The sequence below is a fragment of the Zosterops lateralis genome (genome assembly GCF_965231275.1).
Source record: "Zosterops lateralis genome assembly, chromosome: 1".
NCBI classification, from domain to species: domain Eukaryota; kingdom Metazoa; phylum Chordata; class Aves; order Passeriformes; family Zosteropidae; genus Zosterops; species Zosterops lateralis.
In genome coordinates this window covers 11,253,252-11,273,422 of record NC_139762.1, presented here as the reverse complement: position 1 = coordinate 11,273,422, position 20,171 = coordinate 11,253,252, and the positions used below count along the sequence as shown (strand labels likewise).

Genomic DNA, 20,171 nt, shown 5'->3' with positions numbered 1-20,171 from the left:
AACAAAAATGCTGTGAGAAAGAGTTGATGTGTAGTATCCCATCTCTTCCACACAAGACTGTTGCTTTTGACTTTCAAATAAAGCCAAATTTCCCATGCTGGCAGTAGGATTCAAACAGTGGGGAGTAAGGACACAATGTGCAAAACAAGGATTAACAAAACAAATTCATGTTCCATAGAAGTGAAGAGTAGTTGGATTTTAAAATAGTTTCTCTGTAACTCTCAGTGAAGAGTATCTCATCATATGATATTTGTTTGAGGAACGTAATGCTTTTTAGAGAGAATTAATATTTTATGGAAAGGGGTGACAGATTTGGTAGGGTTTTCCTTAGGCAAGTTTTATTGCCCATCTTGAATTTTAGTTCTGATTTGTAACTTTTCCCATTTTGTCTTCCTTGGACATTGTCTGTACACTTTGTTCTAAAACATTCAGGCATCCTGCAGTGGATGACTAATGAATGTCCACTGGGATTGGTGTTTTCCTGTAACCAAGGCTTTGAGAATTTGAAGTATTTCAAGATTAGTGCAGTACATTGTTCTTAGTGTGTGTCACTGAGGATTGCAACACCTGTACATTTCAGGATAGCTTATTAAAGGCCCAAAGGGAGTAGTTGTCTGATGCTTGCAAGTGCTTCTTGTCCAACAACAGGATTCTCCTTCCCTACACCTCATATAAACAATGATTTCCCTCTGGTTCACAAGGAGCAAGTGCCAGAAGTCTTAAATGAAAACAAGCTTTGCACAAATTCACTTGATTTAGAGCAATTCCCTATCTGTTGGTAGGACCCATGCTTCTGATGTGTATGGGGATATAAAGGGTCCTTCTTCTCATAACCATGGCAATTTCTTGAAAGAAGAAATGGAGAGTTTAAGTGCATTTTCCTGACGGGTCTGCAGTGGCAGGACAGCCAGACCTCATGTTGCTTTGGCATACTCAGGGCTGGACAGATGGAAGTCATCTCTGGTCCAGCATCCACAGTGTTGCCTATGTCTTTAGAGGAAGCTTTCTTAGTGAAATGGTCTCCACATTGATCAGAAGACTGATTAAAACTGTAATTCAGTAAGTGTTGTTGCTGAGGATGATGAAGAGGAATGCTGAGCCCTGGCTTTGTCCATTTTATTTCCAGTTGGGTTGTACTCTTTGTTGACAGTTTGCAATGAAGTTTGTGAATACCAGGTGATCCTGGTAATGATGGCACTGCTTGCAGTGCTTGCCCTTTGGAAGACTGCTCCCTCCTTTCTGAAGCCTGGTCAGTAGACACTGCAGTGGTGTGTGGAGTGGTGGATAGAAAGCAGCATCAGAATAAATGCTTATTATTCCTTGCCTTGTTAAAATAGAGTGTAAAGAACATGTCTTTAAAACAGTAGACCTTTCTGCTCTCTTAATGAGGATAGTGATGCAATATGTTTTTGCTGTATTACATTGCATTTTTGATGCACTGTTCTATTTTAGTGTGTGTTCATGTGTTCTTCTTTAGTATATGTGTATTTTACATATTCTTACATATTCTTACCTTTTTCCCCACAATTTTTTCAGAAACAATTTTTTTAGCGAACTTAGCACTTGTGATAAGTATTTTACATATTCTTACATATTCTTACCTTTTTCCCCACAATTTTTTCAGAAACAATTTTTTTAGCGAACTTAGCACTTGTGATAAGTATTTTACATATTCTTACATATTCTTACCTTTTTCCCCACAATTTTTTCAGAAACAATTTTTTTAGCGAACTTAGCACTTGTGATAAGTATTTTACATATTCTTACATATTCTTACCTTTTTCCCCACAATTTTTTCAGAAACAATTTTTTTAGCGAACTTAGCACTTGTGATAAGTATTTTACATATTCTTACATATTCTTACCTTTTTCCCCACAATTTTTTCAGAAACAATTTTTTTAGCGAACTTAGCACTTGTGATAAGTGCCAAGTGTTTCACAGCTGTACTGGAGACTGAATTCCTCTTTTTCCACAGAACAAATACGCAAGCCAAGATGCAGCCCTTCCCATACTGCCCTGTCCCTTTCTCCCAGCCCAGACCTGGCCTGACATTCATTTTTAGACTTCTGAGGTGTCTGCCTGCAGTGGTAGTGAATTTTGTGATACAAATGTATATATTTTTCTAAATGTGTACTTGTGTATGTGCATATATATGCACACATATATATATTTAGGAAGTGCAAGAACTGTAACACTCATTCAGTTTAAAACACTGTGACTGTTTGATAATTTTGGGTTTGCACTGTTTGAAATGCTTCAAAAATGCCAAGCTCATGCTGACCAGAATTATTCAAATTTAACAAATGCCTTTCTTCTCCCTTTCATTTATATGCCATATAAGTGCTTATCTTTTGTTCCAGACTAATTCTTTTTTCCCCATCACAAAGTATTGTTTTCTCCAGTGTCTTTTGTCTTTAAAGTATTTTGTCTTTAAAGTGGGCCGTTTGGCTCCACTCCAGCATGCAGACAACAAAATGCAATTTTCAGAATTGCTCTCCACAGATGCTAAAGTTTGCTACAGAGACCATAAAGGCTTTTCCCTGGCTGCAGCAGGAGTGCTGCCTCTGTAGCAGGGGAAGTACAGGTTACATGGGCAGGATATTAGCACTGCCTTGGTGGGGGCGGGAACACTGTTGAGGGCAGAAGGCACAGAGAAAGGAACAGAGAACATTCCTCTATTTTAGAAATATCTTTTTTCCTTACAACTTCAGTTTGGCCTCAGGCTGAATGTTTCCATATTTTAAGTTGATTGCATGGCATATTGTGGCTGCCCTTCATACCACAACTTCTCAGGTGAAGAGGAAAATAGAGTTTCAGCACATCACCTTATCTCCTGTGACATTTGTTTTTCTTTCCATGCAGGGAACAATAGCCAACTCGCTGACATGTGTCCAGCTGCATAAACGAGCTGAGAAGATAGCTGTCATGCTGATGGAGAGGGGACATTTACAGGATGGAGACCATGTGGCTTTGGTTTACCCACCAGGTAAAGAATTGCTGTAGCGATACCTTGGGACTCCTGGAAGTTCAAAATCCTTCTGAATGGTGCTGCATCAGGGGTGTTACTACGTACACCATATTAATTGTCAAAACACAAGATGTTTACCTTATGCACATTCCTTTGAATTTAGTGAAATGTATTTAAAAGTGAAATTTAAACTAAGTGAAATTTAAATTAAAAACATTTCATTAAATGTATTTATGCATACACACAGATTTTATTTCCTTGGATTCAGATTAAGACTCACCTGTATTTTTAAAACCTGTCTCTTACAAGCAGTCAGATTTAATTGCTGGGGTTTTTTTAATTTGCTGGATATAGACTATTTTATGAGCATGCAGTTCCATCAGCTAAATGTTCTTAGATTCACCTGTTCACTTCCCTCTTGGAAGTGCTGCATTTCACAAGTGTAAAGCATGACCAGGAAGTAATACATGGGAGTTTTTTCGGAGTGGAAATTTGATTGATAAGCAGAAAATTATTGAGAAATATAAAATTGTCATTACAATTTTCTCTATAGATTCTTAATCTTGGTAGTTCTCTTGGTTTGGATTGTCATCCTTTGCCATCAAGGCTTTTAAGTTTGTGTTAACTGGTAACACATTTGACATTTGCTTGAAATTATTTCTGATCTAGTTTCTTAACATTTCTTGTGTGTTGGTGAAATAAACAGTCTGATTTAAGGACTGTAATGTGATATTTGGTTTTTGTAGTTATAGGAGCAGTTTCGCAATGCTTAATATGGGAAAACCTTTTCCACAAAAGAAGACTCACTCAAATTAAATGTTTGTTTTCTGTATTTCACTTCCCATGAATGAAGCATTTTATTGAAGAAATAATAGCATCCCAGTACTGCAGATCCTTTTCCACTGAAAGAATAAACCAACCCCCACTGTTATTTTATCACAGCTAGTATACAGCACCAGGGAGGTGACAGACAGCAGTATTCAAGGGATATTTGAATTGTTGTCTGTTCAGCTTCCTTAGGTAGCCTGAAGGGTACTGTCCATTTTCCATCACCTGCAGTCAATACTTATATGGCAGAGCACCTAATTTTATGTTAGAAGCAGGATTTCAAAATCCTTACTCCCTTTTTTTGTTGTAAAATTTCAGGTAGATAAGTCAAGGCTGCCTCTGTGAGGTTAAAAATGGCAAGAGAAAGACAGTATTTTATGGAACATCCAGACGTTCTTTCTGCAGCTGATAGGACCAAGCATCATCCTACTCTGTCCTTTTGCTGGCACATCCCTTTTCTTGTACACACTATAAATGTACATTTTGGAAGATAATTAATCTGTAGAAATCAGTCTTTTTAACAGGTTACTTCCTGAACAACAAACTGGAGTTCTCCTAAATGTTGATGTCTGGCTGCAGTTTTGTGTGTCACCTGTTTTTCATGCTCAGAACGGTGCAGTTGAGAGGAAGCAGTGAAGCTGAACAAATACAGACAAGGGGTTGAAGAAGAAGTCTGTTAAAGGGCTTAGTCACTCATTTAACCTTCTGGGTTCGGTTCCAAGTGTTATTTATGCTGACATAGGAGTCTGTGATTAAACGATTTGATTTTCAGGGGAGGCTTTCTTTGCTCTCCGTGCAGGGATAGACCTGATTGCGGCGTTTTACGGCTGCCTGTACGCGGGCTGTGTGCCAATCACCGTGCGACCTCCACACCCCCAGAACATTGCCACCACATTGCCCACGGTGAAGATGATCGTGGAGGTGAGCTGACACCTCACACTGCACCAGTACATTAAATGTGTGGTGGGTTTGTGTCTTTAGGTGCAGTAAGTTGAGTGAGGGGTGGTTGGGTTGAAGAGTTGTATTCCTTCCCAGGGCTCAGGACTTCAGTGTGTTGCAAAATCAACACTGCTTGGCAACATACAGGCTGCTCACTTGAGCTGTCACATTTTGCCCCAATTATGTGACTGTTTTAAGAAATATATTTAAAGTGCTTCTTTATATTTAGCTATGTGCCAAGAGGGGTAGGATTCCTCACAGGCAGAGCCACACTGACTGTTGAGAAAAACCTCAGTGGGAAGTTTATCCTCACCTCTGAGGATATCCAATTGTTCTGCATTTAAAACAATTTCAAAGTTTCAAAGTTTTGTTGTGAAGAAGTTGGTCGGGCTTTTGTTTCATCCAGGAAAGTGTTGCTCAGACTTTTTCATTCAGTGCTTTCTTTTGGTATTTTGGCTTTATCTAACAATGTCTAACCTTTGTTGCACATAAATAACAGCAATGTGCTTGGTACTGAGGGAAATATAAATAGCTGAAATTAGATAGACCTTTACATCTGGCAGTTTCTAATTTATTGATTGGAATTCTGAAGAAACACATCTAAGCAGATGTGTTTTTACCATAGCTAATCAATTTTGATAACTTCAATTAACAAGTAGTAGAGATAGTTGTAATTTTTGGCTTTCCTTGTGGCATCAGATGCCCCAAAGTATCAGAAGAGCTATAAGAAACTATTATTTTCAGGATTCTCATTATTTATTATTTTGGCACATGGTGTTTTTAGACATCAATTGTTAACGTACAGAAGTGATGAAAAATGTGGGTTTTTTTCTTTTGATGTTTAATAGCTAAACTAGATGTTTGATTTCATGATAAAAACCTGACAGATCTAAGGTGACTTGTATTCATTGTCCCTTCAATAGACTAACTTTAGATAAAATGTTGACATTTATTGGCCATATTAATGCCAGTTTGACTTATAAACCTCTCAGCTCTGTTTCACATAAGAATTTCTCTCAAATTTGAGATTAATGGCCTTTTAGAAATTAAAATATTGTGGCTGTTCTTTCACTGCCAATGCAGTCACACAAATTTCCTGATGTGATGGGGTCAATGCCTGCTGTAACATGTTGTATGTCGGCACAGCACCTTCTGAAGTCAGTAAGAATGACTTCTGAGTAAAATTTGGCCTGCATAATTGTGTTTTTGTGATGAGGTGATAGTTGTAAAATATAACTGAACTGAGCCCCATCATGAGCAGTTGGTAACCTGCAGCTAAGCTGTGTTCTTTCTCCTTCCTATCATCCCTGTGTATTTACCTCTGATGTGGAATTCTCCAGGCATGGATATTCTATGTATTTTAATGAACCTTCTGATCTTGCAGATTATGTAATTCCTGAGGGGTCTGGGAACCACCAACTCTTGAAATTCCTTTTGTTTTATGGTTTAGTGTCCCAAATCAAGATTTTCATGGATTAAAATTAGTGATGTAAGAATTAATTTGCTTTGCCATGACAATGAAAATGGATTAAGGGGTGCCACAGTGGCTTTGTTTGTATTCACTTTTAGCTTGAAATATTTAAACAGTCTATACAGAGCAGTCATGAAATTAGAGTGTCAAGAGAATAGAGTTTGGTTAAGAGATGTTTGCTCCAATTTTCAAAATGTCCAAATTTCTAGTGTTCTAAAAAGTTGACTTCCATGAGATCATTGTGAATAGAAGTTGTTCTCTCCTGCTCAGTGGTAAAATTTAGTGTACATGTGATTACTGATTTTATTAGTTTAAACACATGAAATTTAGTGTGCAATGAAATGTTTCATTTTCCTTGAAGAAAAAAAAAATACTCTTAGCAACATTTGCACATATTTTCAAAGTTTGGGGAAAAAAAGAAAAATGTTGCCTTTTCAGTTTTTCCTATGTTTTATCTTCAGTGATTTCAGTACTTATATGCATGTTTGTCTGAATTCCTTAAGCATATTAATTTTTATTAATAAGAATAAGAATAAGTATTCTTATTAAGTAAGAAATATTCTTGTAAATTATACCTATGAACTTTTAAAAATAGCAAATCTAAAAGAAGAATTCAGCATGTATCATCTAAAGTTCAGTGCTGGTGGTACTTGCTTTAAGCTTGCCATTTCATTTCTTCCTGCCGCTTGCACAATTTCTGTTCTAAAGCTACTTTTGTCAATATCAGAAGAGCTCCCAGTGGTTTATCACTAGCACAGGAAATGGAAATACATGACTAACATAAAGTTGACCTAAGATAGTAAAATTATTCATATAAAACGTTAGACTAGGTTTTGGTTTATCTGAAAATATTGTTTATGAACCAATATACGTTATTATCACATAGGAAATCTTTTAGACACAGTCTTCTTTACTGGCACTTTGGGGTGAGAGCTGATACAATGTGTTAGAAAGGTCACATTCTCACTATTAAGGTGCCTTTAATTTCATTACAATGCTCTTCTCAAAGTGCAGTTTTCATGTAAGTTGTAAAACTCACTTGGCTTTGTCTTCTTGGTGAACTGCATTTCACCTGCTGATCAGAAAACATAAAGTTGATATACCTGTATCTGTTCTGGCAGAAAAAAAGTCACATTCTTCTCCATTTTTATGGGAGAGTTAATTAGCATCCCACCGTGGTTTTATTTATTTCTTGAATTTCTAGGTGAGCCGCTCTGCCTGCTTAATGACGACGCAATTAATATGTAAATTGTTACGGTCGCGAGAGGCGGCAGCAGCAGTGGATATCAGGACATGGCCTCCAGTCCTGGATACAGGTGAGTGCTGGGCTCAGGGCACCTCTGTCTCTTTTGTCACTGTGCTTGTCAGTGACATACACACATTCTCTGTCTCTGTCTCCACCAGACGATTTGCCAAAGAAGCGGCCTGCACAGATCTACAAACCTTCTAACCCTGAAACACTTGCTTACCTTGACTTCAGTGTCTCCACCACTGGCATGCTGGCAGGGGTAAAGGTAGGGACTTCTTGTTAAAGCTGCCTTTCTTGCTGTCCTGTGTGGCTGGCTCCTAATTTGTGATTGCTCGTGATTTTTGGAAGCAGGAATTAAGTACTGCCTCCCTTACAGACATTGTTTGAATCCATTGACATTAAATTAGTTCTTCTCTACTTGCTACAGGACTGTGTGTGGTGGGTTTAGGCCCCCTCCTCCTCCTCAGACTAAAAATTTCATTCCATTACTCCTGTGCATAGACCACTAGTTTGTCTGCCTCAAGCATTTTTCAGCTCAGGCATTTGTTATTTCCATTTTATGAAGAAAATGAGACTGTCATCCTCTTCCTGCTTGTTCCAGTGCCCATTCATTGCTCCCTTCTTATTGCAACTCAGCTACTGGCCATTGGTTTTCAATATTCTCTTCTTCTTGCAATTAAAGGACCAGATGATTTCTGTGGTATATTCACCCAGTACAGTGCTAGAATAAGCTGCAAAAATTCATTGATAGATTTGTTTGCTAAGATCAGGCATTTTGAGCTCTTGAAATCTATTCTACCATTTTCTCCAACCCTCTAGCCACAACTCATCAAATCTGTTTTACCTAACTTTTGTATCCTACTAATGGTTTCACCAAGACACAGTAAAATCACTCTGTTATTACCTGTTTCTTCCTTACTCCTATTTGTTGCATATACAAGGATTATGATTACTTTAGCAATCTCTGCTGATGTATCACTTGGAGCCTATGCTGAATTCCTCATACTCTTTAGTATCATCCATCTGTTTGTGGAAATTGTCTGCATAATTTATAAACAAAGGAAACATAATTTTATCAGTTTTTGGATGAAGAGATGGAAGCACGGAGCTGTTGAAGTGACCAGCTTGAGGCTGACTGATGGTTAAATGGTTGACCTGGCTGATGGTCACATATTGGACACTCCTGCAACATTTATTCCATCTAAGTTTGAATAGCTACAATGTCTACAGATGTGGAGTAGTTGTTGGTCTCTGTTGTAGCCAGCAGAGAAAAGCAGGGACTTTTAGGGTGTAATTTATCTGACTTATCTAAAACATCTATTTTTTAAAGGAGTGAATATCAAATAAGTCTTCATTTCCTCTAGAGAAAGTCTCAAATGATCGTTTCATATGCAGTCATCTGTATTAAATCAGGTCTGAATTACACTTTATCAGACTTGCAGTAATGACTACTAACTTTGCAAATTGAGTATATGGGAAACTTCAAAGCTAGTCAAAGGCAGGACAAGTCGATGAGCCTTTCTTAGTGTGGCTAGAGGGAAATACAGATAAATCTATCAAGGAATTCTTGATTAGCTTGTAATATCTGGGTCACAGAGCCTGCAGGTCACTGACTCAGCAGGTTTATGTAAACAGTTACCATCTACTACATCATCACTAGTGAATAATTAACTATAAAAATGATCAAAAGAGGCCACAAGGCTTATATTCGTAATGCAATGGTACTAAATTAAAAGAAATCATTGTAACTCCTGTGGCTTCTGAAAAGTTGATAAATGTTTTGTAATCACTTTGAAATTAGTAGATTCCAGTTGCATTTACTCTCAACATTTTCAATACTTACACCAAGTATGGTGTAAACATCACCACATTGACACCCATTCAGAGCTGGTCCTTCTGCATCACTTGGAACACATCCAGCCTCAGTTATGGCTGTCACTGGAATGGATAAAAAGTCACTTTTGGAGCTTTATTCCCCTGTTTACTTTAAGATCAAATAAATTTTACCTTCCAAGTGCCCGTTTTCCTCCACTGACTCAGTGAGCAGTACATAAAGCAACCAGCTCCCTGTGTGGCAGAGATCAAAGGTTTGGTAAGTCAACTCCTATCCAGACTGTATTTCTAACACTGGTGTCTTTCTTGTTACTAATAGAGAGGACAAACATTAAAAGATATTTTCCTGTTTCCATTGTCATTAGAACTTGTAAGTCAGGATGGGTGAGTGTGGGAAAGCATCCTAAAACTAGGAAAAAAATCAGAAGAATTTCCTTTGGATCACGTTTTTTATTTCCACACTTTGCTTGTATTATCTTTGAAAACTTCCTTACCAATATTTTAAGGGCCTGTTTCTCAACTAGGAGCTGGATAACATGAAGATATTTTACAGATATTTATTTACAGAAACTTTAAGTTTATCAGGGATTTTTATTGCTGAATGATTAGGTCCTTAGTACTGCTTTGCTGGAAAAATCCCTTTCAATTAAAAAAGTGCTTTGACATTTTTCATTTATTTTGTTAAGAAATACGTACTTTAAAATATGTTACTAATGTTCAACAAAGTGTTTCATTCAGTCATTCATTCCTTTATTCTTCCAGAAAGAGTAGCATGTTATTATTAGCTTTGCATACAGCTTGGTGCACATCTTCAAACCACTCACAGCTTTCTTCCTAAATCACTTCAGACTTACCATTCATTCTGTCTCCTCTCCCCTTTCACAATTATTTGGATGCCCTCTGGAAGGAAAATTATGTTTTCTAAGATATAAATTACCGGTGTGCATAAAGTCAATTACATTGAGCATAAAGTCAATATTTATTTGGTGTTTTTATCCTATAATTGATGTATGCACTTGATGCAGTCTGGGAGTGAGCCTTCCAATGACACAGTTGATCATTTTAATTGCTTTGCTGTTGTCTTTCAGATGTCTCATGCAGCCACTAGTGCCTTTTGTCGTTCTATTAAGCTGCAGTGTGAGCTTTATCCCTCCCGGGAAGTCGCGATCTGCTTGGACCCCTATTGTGGACTTGGGTTTGTCCTCTGGTGCCTCTGCAGGTGAGGCTTCTCCTCAGCCTTTTGTGACACACACTTTTCATTGTACAGCAGAAGGGATGATGTGAGTGATGAAAAGATGGGAGGAACAGACAGTGCTCCTGGGACTGCCACAGGCAGTTGGAATTGCTGGAAGCTATGTGGAAACTGCTGTGTGGAGGATGTGGTTTGTTTGAGCAGGGCATGGCCGTAGGTATTTAGACTTGGAAGAACAGAGCATCAGCACGGCTGCTCATTGACCTCCTGCTGCTTTACTGCTGTCTCTGCAGAGTCTGGCTTGTTTCCTTTGATGTAAACAGTGCTTTACCAATATTACCTTAAGGAAGTGGTTTCCTTGTGTCCTCTTTTTCTTTCTCTAATCTGAAAGCAGGCGTAGATATCAGGGGACTCTCTTACTTATGGGACTTTCAGGATGTGATTTTTACAGAGACACAGAAGTGTGTTTTCTTGGAGGTACTTGCAGTAGCAAAGTTATCAGAAAACAAAAAAATTCTATTGAAATGTGAATCAGCTTTTTTGGTTAATAAATTTAGAAATAAAAAAATTCTGTCAGTCTCTATACTCCAGGGAAGCTACAGTTCAGCAGTGAAAGGAGGTCTATTGATTTATTTTTTTTAGGTTAGCTGGGTTGATGCAGAGGCAAAGGAAAAGAACTGTGGGAGTGTTAATGGAACCCATTTTGATGAAGGCATCTCAGAATCACAGTAGTCTGACATCTTTGCTCTCTCCACAGAAGGTTCTTTGGTGTTAGCAGTACTGCTATTTTTAGTTACTAAAATGAAGATAATCCATGGCATTAAAAATACTTTGGATAAACTTTGTACCAATTTACTAAATACCTGAAGGAAATATTATTTAATAATAACTGCAACAATTTCTTTTCAGCAATTATTGTTTATTTAAAAGTAGGCTATTGGCGTGGTTTATTGCCCTTTTAAAATATTGGTTATTATATATTAAATAGGCTAAAGATTAACAGTATTATCTTATTCATTCTCCATCAGTTTCTCTTGATTTAAGCTATACTTGCCTAATACTGTTTTAGATTTTACATAGGGATTAGAGTTGCCTTTGTTTTCAAAAACTTTTGGGTTTTCAGTGTTTTATTTACCCAACATGAAACTACTGAGGCTGAAAAAAACCCCTTCAGAAATATTGAGATTTTAATGAAATCGCTTTGTTTAAGTTTAATTTTTTTAATGTTACTTTTTTAAAGTCGGTTGGCTATTTCTGATAATGGCTTAGGTGTTCCAGCATGGGCTGTTGTCAGCACTGTTAGGCCAGGGAAGGTCTGTACAGCACCACAGGAGAGTTCAGCTAAGGAATGTATCATTGTATAGCATAGTGCTGGAACACAGAGCATCCAGGAATAACTTCTATGCAACATCATGATAGAGCCATAAAACGTAGATAGATGTTGACCTGTCCAAAACCTGAGTAATTTGTGGTGCCCAAGACTCTCCTGAATGCATTTTTTTTTACTCCAAAACTATTTTTCCAACAAATACACATTTGCTGCCCTTAGGTCCTTCCCAATACTGATAGTATTCAGCCTTTCAGAAGGGGAAGATTGTTTATGACTGGCAAGTGAATTAAGGCAGCAAGCCTCTGGGAGAAAGCAATCAGAGTCTGCGCTCATTTGTGGCTTACAGAAGGAACAGAAATTTTTATATACCATTTTCAAAGAAGAGAAAGGAAACAAGGGAGTTGAAGGAACTGAGATCAGGCCAGCAACACTCTTGTCTTATGAACCTTCACATCAATCTCTTCTTTGCCACTGATCCCCTGTTCGTATTAAATCAGAAAAACTTAAAGCTGCTAGAATTGTGATTGTCATTTGGAGAAAGCTGGCATCAGATACAGCCTAATTAATTCCACTTACAAATCTAATTTCCATTTCATTACTATTTTAGAAATGAGTATTATTTGATGTGATAGGGAAAAATACATCCTGGAGTTTATAAGGATCTTACCTCCTCATAACATAAAATTTTGTGACTTTGCATTTTACCCTTTGAGGTTCGGCATAACTAGATCCTGCCCAACATTTCAACCCAGATTTCTAACTCAGAAAATTCTACTCTAAACTTATGATTGTCTGTCATCACTTCCATTTACTAAATTAATATTTCTAATGGCACATGGAAATGAAGTTCAATCTTCAATTTTTTATAAGTTAGGGGTTTTTGAGAGTTAAATAGGAGCTCTTTGTTTTAGAAGCCCAGCAGGAAGCAAGAACAGACTCCTGTGCTGGGTGCAGTTAAAAGTACATTTAAATTCCTTTATTAACTAGACCAAAGGAGGCATTGACTAAGGAGTTGAGAGAAAAACTAACCTTTTATCCCCGTTGTAGGTGCTTAGATGTTGTGCTGGCCTGCTCCACTGCGGTGCCCCAGAATGCCCCATTCTGTGAGCTCAAAGCTACTTAGGAAAGCTGCTGGAGCATGGAGCCAGCCACTTTGGTAAGTTTGGAATATATTGCATAGTTTTGCAAAGTTTTTTATTTTTTTCAAATTTATTATTTTATGGCCTAAAGGTTATAAAATAATAAAGAAAAGAAACCTTGCAAAGCAGAGCAATACATTAAAAAGAACTATTCCTTCTAAACTGGCTGCATGCTCCAGCAGGGTTTCCTTGGAACCTTTGTCATTGAACAGCAAGTCCTGGGTGTGGCAGCAGACGTCAGCCCCATGTGAGTTCTCAAACCACTAACTTCCTAATTTTAATGAGTTCTTACTCATGACTCAATAAAAGAATACCTTATCTTTGTGGTTTTCTCTTTAATAATCTCATTTATCCATTCTGAAAAGGCAATCCTAGTATTCTGACTTGGATTGCATTACATTTTAAAATGTATTACATTCTTTAAAAGGAAACAAATTCCCTCAAATGTAAAAAAAAAAAGAATTCTAAATCTCATTGTTCAGAAATGCTTCCTGAAATTAAGATGTTTTGCCTTAATACCTCTCACTGTGGGGCAGAATACAGCATTCTACAGTTCATTAGTAAGGATTCACTTAATTGATAGTTGCTGAGTAATGCAATAGAATAAGAATTTTCCCTCTACTTTAGCCCAGCTAAGCCAACTCAAATTGCAGTTCTGCTTTTACTGCTGGAAGACAGAATTGTCCTTGCTCAAATTAAAATCAAGTACATAAATAATTTTCAATAAACTTCATATATGTTCTCAGAAACTGAGCGTGTATTAGTGAAAGTCAGTGAGACTCAGACTGGACCAGAGGAACTGAATTTTCTGGTCTGCAGTGGCCATGCAATGAATAACATGACTGCTATGAAATGGTCCAAGGAAGGTGCTTTCTCCTGTCCTGCTCCTGCTGCTTCTGTTACATAGCGTGAAGCCAAAATCCACAGAGGTGCTGCCAGGTGGCTTCTGCTGCAAAAGACTGCAAGGTTTCTTAGTAACCAGACAGGTGGAACTGTGCAAGAAGCAAACAAGGGATTGCAACACCAACAGGAGAACTGCATTTTAGGAAAGTTTATTGTGTTAGGAATCACTGATTATTGTTAGGGTTTTTTAGGCTAACTTGAAGATAACTGACAAGCATGAACATTTCACCCAATTTCCAGCCCATGTACAGCAAATTAAAGGCAAAACTGCATAAAGAAGCCTAAATGCCACATCAGAACTGGGTAACTGTGACATGGGAAGTGAAGGATATGAACATAAACATCTGTCATGTATTTTGCAAAGAGCATAACTGGCACAAGAGGAATGTGAAGGTGTGTTTGTCTGCTCACACACTGCTGTATGCCAGTTTCCTGGAGAGTCTGTAGCCAGTGGCAATTTTTCAAAGAGGCAATTTGCTTTCCTTGCACATTACATCAGTACTGTTAAACCTGCCTCAAGCCTGGAAAGTTCAAGGGCTGCTGAAAGCTCTGAGTCACCCTGATACGTTAGCTCTGAGATGAATTGGCAGACTTACCTCATCACCTCTGGAGACATGCTCATACATGGGGTATAAGTGGGGCAGGAGATGGTGATAAGGATCCAGAATGATGCTCAAGGCTGAGCAATGGCCTCTTGCTGTCTCTGGTACTGATGGGTTATCTGCTTACCATGTGTAGTCATGCTCTTAGAGTGCTGTGTGCCTGCCATCATCTTTGGACCCTGCAGGTGGTGTGAGGTCCTTTATTTTTTTTTCCAAAAGTCCCTGCTTTTCGTACATGATGGATCTCCAGAACTGAAGATTTTATTTTGGCGCAAGTCCTTTGAAGCCTAAGAGAGATATATGCCCAAATACTGTCCTCTATAGCCTGTACTGTACTTCCTACAAGGTCTGGTCCAGGTGATTGTGAAGGCTTTTGTTGTACCGAACACTCAGTTCCCATACCTGTCCCTCATCACCAAATGCCAAATATCATCTGTAGAAATGCAGAAACCAAAGACGTACACTTAGAGGATTCAGCAGTACCCACCTGCCTCCTCCAGTTAGGTGGGGAAGCAGCTCGTGTCACCTGACAAGGACACAGGAGTGAGGACAGCAGTGGGTCAGTACTGCCAGAATGTAATTGCAACTTACACTTGGCCATTGTCAGCATATATTGACCTGATGAAATTTTTGGAAGTATAATAAAACCTCAGCCTTTACTGCTAATCTGCCTCAGCACAATATGGGCTAAGGCTCCAATTCAGTGGAACAGTTGAGTGCCAAGAGGTCCTTCCAGGAATCTCCGTGGGCTGCCAGAACAGCCTGCCAGCAGTGTCGTACCAAAATACATCCTGGTGCTTTTACCTGGAGTATTCCTGTCCTTGGGCAGCCCTTGCTTAGTGCAGGTAGACAGGGCTCTTCACATACTGCTAAAAATCTAAGGCTTTGTCCACCACATGAGTGCTTTTTTCCCCAGGATTGCTCTGCAGTCCCCTAAAGGAAGACAGCATTTCTAAGAGGTGATCTCGCACCTCAGCCACCCCTGCATTTCACTCTGCATCTGCATCCCAAAAGTCATTGTGACAAGATGATGCAGGGATGCTCTGCACTGTGTTTGTTCCTGTAGTTAAGACTTGCATCAGGAGGGAGTGCTTTTGTGACACAGATTTCTGCAGCAATGGAAGAAACAATCTTGATACAGTTCCCTCCCAGTATTTACATAAGTAAAATCTTGCACCTAGTCCATTGTATCATGTATTGTTGCAATCTCAGAAAGGGGACTTTAGGTTCAACAGTTTATATTTAAACTGCCAAGTTTTTCCTAATATCCCATTCATTCCCCTGCTGCCACAGTATTCACCATGATTTTGTTGGTTCCTGTATGAGAATAGCCAAGCTCACAGCTTAACCATTTAACTATCATTGTTTCAAGTTGAGATGGAACTGCCTCACATCGTTCAGTGCCTCAGTTTCAGGATTAACTCTACCAAATCTAGAATTCCATACCTGGATGAACCTACCAAACTTCTCTGCTGTTCCTAGAATTACATGGATGAAGCATTGGCAGAACTTCCTATAGGTTTGGAACCATATCAAGCTTTATGCAGCACCTCCAAAGCAGCCTTCCTTGCACAACTGCAGTTTGTTCAGCACGTGGTCCTCTGTGTGGTGTCTGGCATTCATGCTGGGCAAACACCCTCTAGCATCTCACAGTGATTTGAAACCACTAAAATGGTATGAAATGGTTCAACCAACTGTGCAAGGGTATTTTTTCCTCAGCTTCTCTCTACCAAAACACGGGTGATAGACAGCTTCTCAGGGGAATATAAATCTGTGAGTTTTGAGGGATATGTAGCATTTGATGGCTTGGACTGATACACAAACTCCGTGTAATGTTTCAGAGATTGATTCAGGGAGCTGAGCCAAGTTATGGCCGACATCATGGTGACCAGGTGCTGCATAAACCACTTCAGCTGTGGAACTGGCACATTCACCCCACAATTATGCCTTTGTAGTTTTTCTTGTAGCTCCACAAACTGCTCTTGCAAATCAGAGGATATGCATGGATTATTAAACCACAGCTCAGTAGGCAAAGCCTGTGTTGGGTGTGAAGTTTGCAGGCATGGTATCAGCTGGCTGTAGGTTTGTGTACTGCAGTCAAGAGCAGCACATGGGAGGCTCTCCACCACAGAAAGTTTCCTTCCTGCTGGATATTTCCTTCTGCTGTGCAGGTTGATCCTGAACTCCACAGTATTTTTGAGGCATTAGAAAACTCAGAAAACATGCTAGCAAAAACTTAATTTGTTTCAGTCTAATTGGTGTAATTTTTTTAGTCTAAGCCTGATCACGAGAGTATTTGTTTCCCTCAGTCTGAAGAAGATGGGTTATTTTGCATCCAGATACTCACACTTTGCTGCAGAACTGTTGGTGGGAGCAAAACCACTTTCTTGTCCATTAGTTGATCAAGAGAGGCAGACAGTTCACCCTCATACATTAGTTGCTGAGGGGGAAACATTTGTCTTTGGTGTAAATTCTGCTATTTTTAATGATTACCTGGTAAAATACGCTTGCAATCAATTTCCTAATTTCCTACCAAAGCAATGTTGTTTTCTTCTCCAATATTACTGTGGAGTTTGTGTGAACACTTTTCAGTACAGGGATAAAGTTTGTTCTTTTGATTTGGTTTTGATTTTGGTGATGACTGACCATTTAAGTAAGTGATACCTAAGGGATCTTAATGTGGTTGTGAGTAATAATTCTCCCACATTTGACACCCTGGCATCATGTTTATTGTTGTGCAGATAATTTTTTCACCTGATACTGGTTGCTTCAATTAGAGAAGTTCAGGGTCAGGGGGAAGGGTTTGAAGGGTTTGTATACCATATTTGTACAGATTGGAGCCCATCCCAGGTTGTTACTGGAGTGGTTACAGCTTCCTGTTTGTAAGAATTATGTATTTACCAGACAGATTGCACACCTTGATTGTTTGTGGAGCCCTAAGCTTAAAGGTCTTTTGGTCTTACTTCTAATAGAATTGGCTAAGAATGAAGGAGTGAGGTAATATTTATAGTAAAAATTGGTACTACTCTCTGGCTGGTTTGATCTCTCACTTGAGCTCAGGGCATTTCCCTTTCAGGCATGGGTAATGCTGCCAAGATCTCTTTTCACATGTTTATGCAGCACATGCTCAAGGTTCAGTGATACTTTATTCTGATTCCATGAAAGGGTAATGGTTCATTTTCCTGCCCCATGCCATGGCTGCCGTGTCAGCCCCATCCCAGAACACATCGCTCCATGGCGAGCCACAGGTCATCAATCACCCACACTGGCATCAGTGGGGACAAGCAGTCAAAGACAAAATTCCTCCTCTGTGATAAACAAAATTGCTTCAACTATAGTTCATACATATTCCATGGCATCCTCAGACTCATTCTCCAGCGCAGCCCTAAACAATTTGGATTATTAACTGCTGTTGTGGCTGGACTTGTTTGCCATTTTGCCTTTATCATACCAAATAAAGACATCCAGGTCACACAAACCTCATTATACATGGCACAGCTTTTGAAAGCACTCTCATCTGGGTTTGGGGGAAGTGGGAGCACTCACTCACCAGTGAGGGAATGTGTGTGTGTATGTGCAGCCCATCTGCAAGAACTGCAAAGGTGCCTGATGTCCAGTGTTACAGAGATGCTCATATTCCTGAGAATAAAGTTCCATTTCATGTCTTACCTCAGACACTTGGATTGGAAAACATCAACTTTACCAAGCTGGCATTTCAAGTTTTCAAGTCACAAATTAAATTCTTTTATGCGTCATAAATCTTGGGGGCTTTTATGGTCCTTTCTCAGAACTTCTATGATTTGGAGGCTTTATGCTGTCACCATTCTGATTTGAAATATCTACAGATCAGAAATTGAGATGTGAGAGGACTGTAAAACTGATGGTAAATCTGCCTGTGTGAGATGAGTGAACAACATAGAACCCATGGGAAATAAAGTCATGAAATTGGGAATATTTTTCCCTTGGGAAGAATCTTAGGTACCAGAGAAATTAGCTCTGACATAATTGTTTCCCTCAGGGGCCCTGATAAGTGTATTTTTTGCAATATTTATGCTCAGTGGGTATCCAATATACAAGAGATGTAGTATATATGAATTTCAGAAGTTCATAAAACTTTCACAGAAGAAATTTAAAGCTACAAAGGATGTTAAATTAGGGCCAAATTTACTCCCTTGAAAATTATTGCAAACCTCTTGCTTGCTTTAGCAGGAGTCAGATTGCTTCCATATTAAGTAATAAAGTACTCTTTTAGTCAAGGTTTCTTAAAATGCTAATGACTCAATCCAAACTATTTGTCAGCAACACTTAATTTTTCTTAGCATTATTATACTGCTTATTCACACCATTAATAACTGAGCTATTTTGCTCTTTTTTGTACAGTTCTAACACCAAAGTCCACTGGAATTTTGAGTAAATTAGTAGTTTAGGAGCACATTCTGCCTGCAGTTCTTTGTGATTCATCACAGACTCTGGAAGTACAGCAAAAAAACAGTGTTAAGCATTATATTAAACTTCTGGAGCTGTGGAGGTTTTACATGATTCAACCAATTCTGTGATAGACTGTGAATACAAGTACCCCATGGCTTGCCTGTGGACACCGGTGTTGATTGTGTGTTAATGAATCTTGTGTCTTGCAGCGTTTATTCAGGACACCAGTCTATTCTGATTCCTCCCTCAGAACTGGAGACCAATCCTGCCCTGTGGCTTCTTGCCGTGAGTCAGTACAAAGTGAGAGACACTTTTTGCTCCTATTCAGTCATGGAGCTCTGTACTAAGGGACTCGGTTCACAAACAGAGTCGCTGAAGGTGAGTGGCTCTGCTGCTCTGCACGCCCTACACTTTGGGCTTTGGGAGCCTTGAACACTCTGCTGAATGTCTGCTGGGAGGAAAAAATCATCAGAGGGCACAGGCAGCTTCCACAGAACCCACATTACTCCTTGCCAAAGGCTGGGGATCAATACCAGCCATTCTTTGGGTCACAGGGCTATTAAACTTCAAGGAAAGGCTTTTATTTACCCAAGCTCTCTTATGTGTGTTGCAGCCTGTGTTGATAGGCAGGTGTTGGAAAACAGAGGTATAAATGTCCAAGAGGTTCAAGGAGTATTGCATTGTACAGTGTGTTTTATGAATACCCTGGTTATATGAAGTACTAGTTTGGTTTTGACCCCTATGGTTAAATAATCATATGCTTAAGAGTACTATGTTGTTTTAACTAGATGATCCTTGTTGTATGGAGAGGAGGCTATATCTTCCTTTCCCCCCCCACAGAATTAAAAGCCAGGTAGCCTGAAATCATCTGGAACTTCCCATGTGCTACTGAAATAAATTTAATCTTGAGATGCTGATATTTATGATGTCTCCAGTCTTTGCCATCCTCACTTAATAAGTTCCTAATCAGTTTTTCGAAGTCTAGACATAGCTTCCTGTTTGTTGTTATTCACTGTCATCTGAATTAATTTGGGGAAATAGCATTCCCTCCCTTCAGAATTAGCATGCCCATCATTTCCTATGTGCTAATGTTGAGATGACAAGCAAGTATGTGCTTCTTCAGCTATTAGAGTGTCATCTGGCCATCCGGCCCCCGGGAAAAATGGAAACTGTACTGATACCTTAGCCTCTGTTCTGCTGTTTCTCTTGAATCATATTACCTGCATAATGCACTTAAGAACTTCTGTTTTGCATTAAATCTGCCCATTTGTGGCCTTTGTTACATTTT

General features: G+C 39.0%; 1 protein-coding gene across 5 annotated transcripts in view; it reads left to right on the top strand.

Moving 5' to 3' along the window:
• The window catches only part of DIP2C (disco interacting protein 2 homolog C), a 317,783-nt gene that overhangs the window by 261,384 nt on the left and 36,228 nt on the right, over nucleotides 1–20,171 (top strand). For all 5 annotated transcript variants that reach the window (XM_083871325.1, XM_083871324.1, XM_083871322.1 and 2 more), the window contains 6 exons: nucleotides 2,864–2,987; nucleotides 4,597–4,718; nucleotides 7,412–7,523; nucleotides 7,612–7,721; nucleotides 10,378–10,508; nucleotides 19,093–19,261. In XM_083871325.1, the coding sequence (XP_083727451.1) occupies nucleotides 2,864–2,987; nucleotides 4,597–4,718; nucleotides 7,412–7,523; nucleotides 7,612–7,721; nucleotides 10,378–10,508; nucleotides 19,093–19,261 (768 nt within the window). The remainder of the gene's footprint in view (nucleotides 1–2,863; nucleotides 2,988–4,596; nucleotides 4,719–7,411; nucleotides 7,524–7,611; nucleotides 7,722–10,377; nucleotides 10,509–19,092; nucleotides 19,262–20,171) is intronic.